Raw genomic sequence first — 10300 nt, 5'->3', positions numbered from 1 at the left:
GCGGGGGTGATGCTGAGGTGGGGGGTGATGGTGAGACTTGGGGTGATGCTGGGGCGCGGGTGTGATGGTGAAATGTGGGGTGTGATGGCACGGCGTAGTGTAGGCTGAGGTCAGAGGACTGCATACTCCCTGCCGTGTCAGTGTTCCAGGGCGTAGTTATTTGTCCCTTTGTTCTGTTGGATTTTAGAATGTTTTATCTCTTATGAAATGGAAAGTAGATCAGAACAGAGGAAAGTAAAGATTTCCAGTGTGGGACCATACGGTTCCTTTGGGTGGGTTCCTCAGAGCCACGGCCAACAGACAGTGCCCGTGTGCTCTTCTCACGTGCTCCCTTCTGTCTTCTTTATGCTTTTTCGTGGGCAGGGCTGATGGGCTCTAGCAGGCAGGGACCAGGGCTGAATTCCGTCATTGTGTGGAGAAACCGGGTGGATTTAGTGTCTGAGCTTGTGTTGAAGCATGGGCTCACAAAAGACAATTATCAGTGGTCATGATCATAAATTTTATGATGTGTCGTGTACCACAATAAAAATGGATAGTTTAATGAAAACATTATATGTGGGGATTATAATACACATAAATGTAAAATATGTGACAACAGTATCGCAAAAGATGGGTAGGAACTTATCTAGAGTTTTTTAAAAAGACCATTGCGCGTGATAACGAGACATTAAGCGTAATTCTTTGACTCCATCCAATTGTCTGCCAAAAGTTATACGTGACTGGCGTTTGTTTTGCATCTTTGATTTTAATAAAAATTAAAATTTGAAGAAAAATGTGCAGAATTGGCACTTTCCTGCAATCACAATTGTAGCCTTAGCTTGTGCGGCGCAGTGGGAAGCCCAGGCCTAGGCTCAGGGCGACGAATGGTGGGTGTCATTGCCTGCGTTCCTGAAATCAGGTCTTTGTTTTATTCTGTCATAGCTGAATTCCACGGGCTTTGGGACAGCTTGGTGTATGATGTGGAAGTGAAATCCCATGTAAGTTGCTGTGCCTTTTCCCAGAATGCCCTGTTATTTGAAGAAGAACCGTTACTGTTTTGCTCTCCAGCACCCCTGAGCAACTTGATTCAGATGTGTTTTGGGGAACCCTGTCTGCTGGCAGCTCTTGTCCTGGACGTCTGTCCTCTAGGATTGCTCCAGAGTAGAGCTGGCCTCTGGGCAGCGCCCTGCGGGAGAAGAGGGCAAGGGAGAAGGGGAAGGCAAATTAGAGAGCTGAACCTTCTGGAGATGGGAGGAGGGAAGGTGAGCAGGCCTGGTCCGCACGGAGGAGGGCCAGTGTGTCTCAACCCCTGCATCCTCTTTGTTGGGACTTTAAATAAAAGTGGTCATTTTGTTTCTCTTCTTATATTTATAATAGCAGCAGACCGTGTTTTTCCTCTTACCTTTTTGAGGCACCTTCTCTTGTGAAATGAGCACTTGGAGGTGATGATCTCTTAGGAGGCAGCCTTGCTCCCTTGCTCCCTCTTCTCATGTACAATCGAGCCCTGGGGGCACATTTGTTGGGAACCCTGCCTTGTGGGTACCCTTACATAGTTTTTTTCTTTTTCTTCTGTCAGCTGCTTGATTATGTGATGACGACGTTACTGTTCTCAGACAAGAACGTCAACAGCAACCTCATCGCCTGGAACCGGGTGGTGCTGCTCCATGGTAAGGCATGCCGGCTTTTATTCGCCGAGATAAGGCACACAAATTCAGCCTTCACTCTTCCTTTGTCCTTCTGCAAGGAGTTACAGGCCTTTGTTTTCTGAAGGAGCCAGAGCTGTCCTGGAACGTCCCTCTCTGTGCAGCAGATCCAGCTCTTGACACTTGGGGCATTTATTTTGTTTTTTTGTTTTTTGTTTTTTGTTTTTGAGACGGAGTTTTGCTCTTGTTGCCCAGGCTGGAGTGCAACGGCGCGATCTCGGCTCACCGCAACCTCCGCCTCCTGGGTTCAGGCAATTCTTCTGCCTCAGCCTCCTGAGTAGCTGGGATTACAGGCACGCACCACCATGCCCAGCTGATTTTTTGTATTTTTAGTAGAGACGGGGTTTCACCATGTTGACCAGGATGGTTTCGATCCCTTGACCTCGTGATCCACCCGCCTCGGCCTCCCAAAGTGCTGGGATTACAGGCGTGAGCCACTGCGCCCGGCCTGTATTTTTTTTTTTTTTTTGAGATGGAGTCTTCCTCTGTTGCCCAGGCTGGAGTGCAATGGCCCAGTTTCGGCTCAATGCAACCTCCACCTCCTGGATTCCTTCTGGGTTCCAGCAACTCTCCTGCCTCAGCCTCCCAAGTAGCTGGGATTACAGGCATGTGCCCCCACACCCGTCTGAGTTTTGTATTTTTAGTAGAGACAGGGTTTTGCCATGTTGATCAGGCTGGTCTCGAACTCCTGACCCCAGGTGATCCACCCACCTCAGTCTCCCAAGGTGCTGGGATTACAGTTGTGAGCCACCGCGCCGGGCCTTTGGGGCATTTATTACTTGGCACTTCATCAAGTCATCCTGTGGGGGCCGCATTCCAAGACGTTCCTCAGATGCCACAGACGTGGAACACGGATAGTACTGAACCCTACGTAGACTTTTCCTATACGTACGTTCCTGTGATAAAGCTTAATTTATAAATCAGGCACAGTAAGAGAGCCACAGTAATGACTAGTAGGAAAAGGGAGTCATTGTAACAACTCATTAAAGTTATTTTAAACTTATGAATTGTTTATTTTTAGAATTTTCCATTTAATATTTTTGGACTGCGGGTGACTGCAGGTAACTGAAACCTTGGAAAGATGGGGGGGGCGATTGTGTTATTAAACATTTCCAGTAATTCTGCCTTGTTTCCCCAGCTGATTGTAACTGTTTAGGACAGCAGTGCCTCATATTTCTTTGTAGTGCTCAGAGTTTTACTGTGTGTGGAGTAAGCTGAAAAAGCCGTATTTTAAAGAAATTCTGTCTGGTTCTTCTCGGGAGAAAAGTTTGACGGTTTGTTGTTTTGTTTTGTTTTCAATATCACTGGGTAGAACAGTGACGCGGGAACTGAGTGGACTCGAGAGAACCAAACTGTAGGAAAGCATTAAACAGAAGCTCGAAGAATACTTGGCTTCTTTACACGGTTAAGATTGCGTGATGGCATGATCTTAACAAGGTTCTTTTAAAGAGCAGATATCCCCAGCACACTGTCCTCGTAACACCGTCAGAGTCAGCAGCCAGCTACTTTCATTAGTGAAGTCGGTTGTTTCCGTTTGGAACCAGTTATGTATTTTCTCATTAATTGTTGAAAATGCTTGCACAGGGCCAGGCACCATGGCTCACACCTGTAACCCTAAAACCTTGGGAGGCCAAGGCAGGTGGATCACCTGAGGTCAAGAATTCCAGACCAGCTTGGCAAACATGGTGAAACCCTGTCTTTAAGTACAAAAATTAGCCAGGCGTGGTGGCATGCGACTGTAATCCCAGCTACTCGGGAGGCTGAGGCAGGAGAATCACTTGAACCTGGGGGCGGCAGTTGCAGAAAATCAGAGTTGCGTGTCTCCGTTTTCTGTTAGATACTTTCTTTTTCCACGTCGGTCACCCCACAGCTTCTGTGAGGCATCGTGCTGGGGGATGCTTGGCAGGCAGACATGCAAGGAGAGCGCTGGCCCCCACCACTCTTCAAGTTTAGTGTGGGGTCTGAGCCCACTGAGAACTGCCTGTAGGAGAGGGTGGTTCTGGGGGTGACAGGAACAGAACTCGTCAGTGCCTGAGGAGGGTGGGACCCCTCCACCTCCATTGATCAGGAAGGGTGTGTTGGACCTCTGAAAGATGCTTTGATGAGTGGATTTCGTAGAGAAAGTGTGGGGACAAGGACAGGTGTCGGCAAAGACGTAGGCTAGAAAATGCAGTGGTCACTCCAAGTGCTGAGTGGGACTGCAGGCCGCGAAGCTGTGAGCAGTGCCGGGGTAGGGAGGCGATGGAGGCTGGGACCAGAAATACGAGTGAGTACAAATCAGAAAGAAAGAGGGGGAGTCCTAAGTGTATTGGTCATATTGTGTAGCGTTTAAGCTTCTAAGCAGACTTTACTGTAGTAATAATGTTAATAGCTTTTCACTGTATTCTTTGTATTCTGTGGATAATGCAACTTACTATTGTTTTAAGAAGTTTGTTGCAGCACTGACTTACAAATATGTTTGCTTGGATCTTTGTCACAGGTCCTCCTGGCACTGGAAAAACATCACTGTGTAAAGCGTTAGCCCAGAAATTGACCATTAGACTTTCCAGCAGGTAACTTCCACTCATTGGTGAGAGGAGAGGCGTGGGAACGGGATATCTAACAGAAGGTCCTATTGTTTTTCTAAATCATTTCACACAGATAATAGGTTCTTCTCCTTCAGCGTAAGTCAGTTGAGTCTTCTGTATTCACCATAGTTTTGAGTATGATTTCAGTCTTTGAAGATTTGAGACTTACCTGATTGCCAGCACGTGGTCTCTGCTGGTGAATTGCTTCAGAAGACTGTGCTTTCTGCCCCTTGCTGGATGGAGTGTTCTGCAGATTTCTCAGTAGCTTTGCTGATTTTCTGTTCTCCTGTTTTATCCATTGCTGAGAGAAGAATGTTAAGTCTCTCATTATGGATTTGTCTTTTCCTCTGGAGTTCCGTCTGGGGCTCTCTGTCTTCATCACATTTGGAAAATATCTGGTCACTGTTTCCTCGCCGAATTTCCTCGCCCTCCCCTTTGTCTGAGAGTCTGTCTGTTTCATGTTAAACTGCCCGATGTTCCACAGGACATTCATGTGCTCTTTCTTTTTTTGTTTTTTTTTTCAGCTTTTTAGAAATATCCATGTTTTGTTCGAAAGTTTCTTTTGCTGTATTTTCAAGTTGACTGATTTTCTACATCATCTAGTCTGCTTTTAATTGCATTCAGTGAAGTTTTCGTTTCTGGTAGTGTATTTTTTGGCTACAAATGTTCAATTTTGCTCTTTTTATATTTTTCTTTCATTACGCTCGTGTTAAAATCTTGAACAGCTTACAGCTGTTTTAATGTTCTGTCTGCTAGTTCCATCGTGATTGTCATTTCTGATTCTGTTTCTTTTGACTGGTTTTTCTTCTGGTTATGGGTCACATGGTTTTGCTTCATTGGCACGTTAAGTGGTGTTTGATTAGGTGCTGAACGTTGTGATTTGAAGTGTTTGGATTTTGTCTTCCTTTAGTGAGTTTTGGGTTTTCTGTTGGGCATTTCCATTACCTGTGATTAGGTCTGATCCTTTGAGGTTTGTTTTTTTAAGCTTTGTTGGGGGGCGGTTAGGTTTAGTGTTAATACTAAACTGTGGTCCTCTCAGGTCTCCACTGAGTGCGCTGAAGGATCCGTGAGCACTCTGCACCCTGGTGGTTGGAGTGTGCACTCCTCCCAGCCTGTGTGAGCTCACGGATCCACAGGCACCCTTTACACAGCTGCATGGGCTGTCCCCTGCTCACACACACCTGAGTGTTCATCCAAGACACCAGGGACATCTGAGGATTCCCGGACACTCCTCTGAGATCTTTCTTCGTCTTTGCTTCCCCTTTGGAATTCTGTTCTGCAGCCTTCAGTCACCTCAGACTCCCTGAACTCCTTGTCTCCCCGCCTCAGCAAGTAGCTGTGCTCCACCTGGGCTCCCTCCCAGCAGAAAGCCAGGAGTCCCAACTCAGGAGCCCCAGCCCTCACTGCTACATACGGTTTCATTCATTTTGCTAGGTTTTCTCATTGTTTAAGATTAGGTGGTAAATCTGCTTCCTGTTACTCCAGTATGACTAGAGGAAATCTCGTGAGGTTTAATTGCATATACATACAATTTATTCCGCAGAGATGTCCTGTAAATGTTTTTACCTTGGGAAGTTCTTTATTTTGACCCCTTCGGTTATGTTTAGTAGCTTGCCCTTTGTTTTCACATGTTGAAATACGCGTGTGTTTCCAGGATCTCCAGGGGCGTCCTGGCATGGTGGCTCATGCCTGCAATCAAAGCACGTTGGGTTGCTGAGGCAGGTGGATCACTTGAAACCAGGAGCTTGAGAGCAGCCTGTTCAACATGGAGAAACCCTGACCCTACAAAAAGTACAAAACCTTAGCTGGGCTTGGTAGCACACACCTGTGGTCCTAGCTGCTTGTGAGGCTGAGGCGGGAGGATCACCTTGGCCCAGGAGGTCCAGGCCGTGGTGAGCCTGGGTGATGGGATAAGAAAAGAATAACCAAAAAAGATCTTTAGGGGCAGAGAGGGAAACCCAAGAGAAGGAAAATGTGATTTTAAGGAATATAACTTTTTCCAGTACAGAGATCTGGAAATGTACATTGGTTTTATGGCTTAGAAATGGCAAAAGGAAGCCTTAGCAAGCTTTTGTTCCTGACTCTGTTAAAGAACCAAAATGTTTTATAATTAATTTTGTTTAACATTCAACTCAGTCTTTATTTTGTTAGATTTTCTGTATCTCTCCCCTGTTTTATAAACAGTATGAGTAAATGGTCTCTTTTTCATGTGGAATGCTAGTGATGCTTTCTGAAAGTAGTTCTTTTTCTTTTGTGGACTTCTGAGCTGGAAGAAGCTGAAAAGAGGACCTGGGAGTCAGCTTCTCTCTGGCCTCAGTCTTCTCGGGTGATGTAGTCAGTGGCTGAGCGCATCCACGTCTGTCTGCAGTCTTGTGAAGGGATGGAGGAATGTTCTGGGTTCCGGTCAGTCTGTGTGTGTTGAGGTTAACTTTAGGCCACCTGAGCATTCCTGAGCTCTCGGGTCCGTGCCAGAAAGCAAATTATCATGCTCTTCAGGGTTCTGTGGAAGGAGGGAAAAATGCTCAGCTCCTGCCGAAAGCTCTCGATGTTTCTATTTTGTATTGTTTTGCATATTACATAAGTACTGGTAATTCTTTTTAAACATAGAAATATAATTTATAAGTGGATTTAAAATGGGAGAGTTTATTCTTTAACTCAAGTAACTTAATTGGTACAGTCTAGAACTATTGATTGACTCTTGTTAGACTGTTTCATAATTATTCAGTACACAGAAGGCCAGATTCCTCAGCTCTTCGTCAGTAACTGTAATTCCCCAGATACTGGGCCCTCGAGATGTTGCCTTCACACGCACGAGTGGCTGCCGCGGAGGATGCCGTAGGACTGATGAGTAATTTTCTCAACTCCTTTTTTATATCCCAGGTACCAGTATGGCCAATTAATTGAAATAAACAGCCACAGCCTCTTTTCTAAGTGGTTTTCAGAAGTAAGTATTATATATTAATTGTAGGTGTCTAGATTACCAACTGTGTAGCTAAAAAAATGTCTTGTATGTTAGACAAATCCTCCTCCAGAAGTTTCAGCAGAGAACCAGGTGGGATAGGAGGGTGCGGATGGGGGCTGACTGTGATCAGAGAAGGTTCCGGAGCTGGGGCCTGGGGACGCTTGCTTGGTCCTCCCCAAACCTCTGACTGGATGGGACAGGGCATTCGACGGACTCTCAGGAGGTCAGGCCTGCACTCTTGGGGACTGCAGCCCTGCCACGCACATCCTTGGTGCCGTGCACCCCAGTGCTGTCTGTGAGCTGAGCGGGGTCAGACAGTGACATGTCAGGTGACCCTTACCTCTGAGGAGCTGTGCCCAAGTCACCTGGCGTCTGCATGTCCCTCTGGTGAGGTGAAGTGAGGTGGGACCTGGCTCATTGTGAGGAGAGCACCCCAGCCTGTTTGCATCTGTCGTCTGTCTCTTTCCTCATCAGAGAGGACAGACAGGTGAGCAGAGGTCCAGGCTGCCCTCACTGTGCCACCCCAGACAGGTCAGGTGTGAACTCAGGGCTCAGCACCCTGGCATTCAAATTAGAGCAGGGGAGTGTTAGGCAGACCTCCTCCCACGCCACCCTCAGGTGTCAGCACCCTGGCATTCAAAGCAGAGGGGAAAGTGGTAGGCAGACCTCCTCCCATGCTGCCCATGCCACCCTGGCTTCTCTGACTTAGGGAGCTTTCTGAGGGGCCGTCAGGAGACAGTGGGCTTGTGGGGACAACTGGGGCCGCAGGCCATGTCAGGGTCCCCTGTGCCCCTGGCAGTGTGGTCCCTGTACATTGATGCTAACAGGGTGTTTTGGTTCCAGAGCGGGAAGCTGGTCACCAAGATGTTTCAGAAGATTCAGGATTTGATTGATGATAAAGACGCTCTGGTGTTTGTGCTGATTGATGAGGTAGGCGTTTCCAGACAAGGAAATTCATGACAGAATCGCCGATTGCTGTTGTGGGGACACAGCCTGCTCCTGATGCTCCTGGCCTCCGCCTCACACGGCCAGGCCGCCCTCCAGCCCTCCCTGCGCTGGATGCCTTTCCCCAGCATCCACAGGCGAGGCGTGGGAAACCCACTCATTCACTTTTTCACAGGTGCCGGGCCCTGTCCTTTTTGACCCCCTTGCTCCATCCCCACAGGTGGAGAGTCTCACAGCCGCCCGAAACGCTTGCAGGGCGGGCACCGAGCCGTCAGATGCCATCCGCGTGGTCAATGCCGTCTTGACCCAGATTGATCAGATTAAAAGGTAACCAGGACACACAGCGATTTTCCCTGTGACGTGATAGAGAAGTTTGTTCCAAAGAAACGCATGAAAAGTGCGCAGCCGTAGGTCTTCGTGCCCAGCTCTTTACCTAAAGTGCATTTGGCATTGAGCATCGGTGCCTTTTCCACCTTGGAGGCAGATTATCATAAACGCTTTTTAAAGAGATTGTTTTTAGTTTGTTAAAAATGTGAAAAAAAACGGGCATGGTAAGAATTTTACGTAGCACAGAAAAGCATGAAAGGAAGAACTGCTGTGTTCCGGCCTTAGTGTCAGCACCAGCCAGTGCTGCCTGTAGGTGATCACAGCTGTGCCCTGCTGGCCCAGGGCAGAGAGCCTCGTGGGCGGATGTCCACATCTCCACAGTGCAGCCTCGCAGGGCCAGGGCCTTTTGTCAGCGTAAAGCCCACATTTGATCAAGCCCGGGGAGGGACGGCCACATGCCAGAGCCTGTCTGTCCCTGTGTGGCGCTCAGCCAGGACTCAGGTTCCTTCTCTCAAGTGCTCTTTCTGCCCTCAGGGTGCCTGGTGAGTCCAGGGCATTCTCAGAAGCTGGACAGTTGAGTGTGGGGTGACCACAAACTGAACTGTGCAGAGGAATGTTTTGTTCAGGCCTTCACCACTGTCTCACCACAGGGAGCGTCTCCGGCTTCCTGAGAAGTGCTTGTTTGGGGTCAGCTGCAGGAGAGTGCAGGTCCTGGAGGGGGCTCGCCTGCCTCTTGCATGCTTCTCCTTGCGTCCACTTCCTTCTCTCCCGGCTTATCCTTCAGTCTGCAGTGATCTGGCTCCTACCCCTGCCACAGCCCCACAGCCCCCCGTTCACATGAGTGCTCACTTCTCTCTTCCTGGAACTTGGCACAGCGCTGTCGCCCTGATGGCCCATCCCTGAATCTCTTTGTGCCTCCCTCCCCGGCCTCCTTCTCAGCTTACACTGTGCTGGCATCTCTCCGCAGGGAAGGGTCTACACGGCCTGTCTGTGGCCTCCTCTCCTGGCATGCGTGTGCTCCTGGCATGTACCCCTTTCCTCCAGTGTCGGTCAGGGTTCTGTAGGGGGTATCCCAGACCTGCATATTCACCTGTGACCATACATCACCGCTTTGATGCCCGACGCACCAGGCACACTCCCACGCTGCTTCCTGGGATTCCGCATTACAGCAGTGCCCTCACTGTGCACCCCCACTGCAGCCAGAGGATGGAGGTCACCATGACCCCTCCTTCCCAGCAGTCACAAGGGCATGTGGCTCAGGAAGAAGCAAGGAGACACTCTTGCCTCTTGACCTCATTCCCTCGTTTTCCTGGTTCCAGCCCCTCTCTAGAGGACTCTGCCTGTCCCCCAGCAAGCCTGTCCATGCCTTCATCTCTGGAGTGTCAGCCCCTGGGTAGTGATCTCCAGGCCTAGGCCTCCCTCTGGCTCTTCCTGCAGCCCCACTCTCCTGGTGCTGGACTGAGCAGCTGTGAGCTCAGTCGACCTCTGTACCTTGTTCTTCTGCCAGGGACCCACGTGCTCCCTGCCCTGCCTTTGCTTTGCTCACCCCTGCTCACAGGCACAGGGCCTGCCCTCACTTGGCCAGGGTCTAGATAAAGCTGGCTTTCCCCAGGCTCTCCCATCACTGAGCACCCTGCTCTACCACATGCCCAGGAGGTGGCGCTGCCGCACATGCAGCCAAGCCCCACCAGGTGGGTATGGCGAGCTGCCCAGGGCACCGTGTGCCCGCTCTGCTGCTGCTACACGTGCAGCCAAGCCCCACCAGGCCTGCACAGCGAGCTCCCAGGGCACCGTGTGCCCGCTCTGTGCTGCTGCCT

The 10300-nt window shown here is 49.4% G+C and overlaps 1 protein-coding gene across 1 annotated transcript in view; it reads left to right on the top strand.

The window, feature by feature from the left end:
* Positions 1-10300, top strand: part of TRIP13 (thyroid hormone receptor interactor 13) — a 24177-nt gene that overhangs the window by 3464 nt on the left and 10413 nt on the right. Inside the window, exons 3-8 of the mRNA XM_017515966.2 lie at positions 922-977; positions 1556-1646; positions 4162-4234; positions 7130-7193; positions 8055-8141; positions 8377-8483. Of these exons, the coding sequence (XP_017371455.1) occupies positions 922-977; positions 1556-1646; positions 4162-4234; positions 7130-7193; positions 8055-8141; positions 8377-8483 (478 nt within the window). The remainder of the gene's footprint in view (positions 1-921; positions 978-1555; positions 1647-4161; positions 4235-7129; positions 7194-8054; positions 8142-8376; positions 8484-10300) is intronic.

This window comes from Cebus imitator, unplaced genomic scaffold, assembly GCF_001604975.1.
Source record: "Cebus imitator isolate Cc_AM_T3 unplaced genomic scaffold, Cebus_imitator-1.0 Scaffold567, whole genome shotgun sequence".
Lineage (NCBI taxonomy): Eukaryota > Metazoa > Chordata > Mammalia > Primates > Cebidae > Cebus > Cebus imitator.
This window is presented reverse-complemented; position numbering and strand designations above follow the sequence as displayed.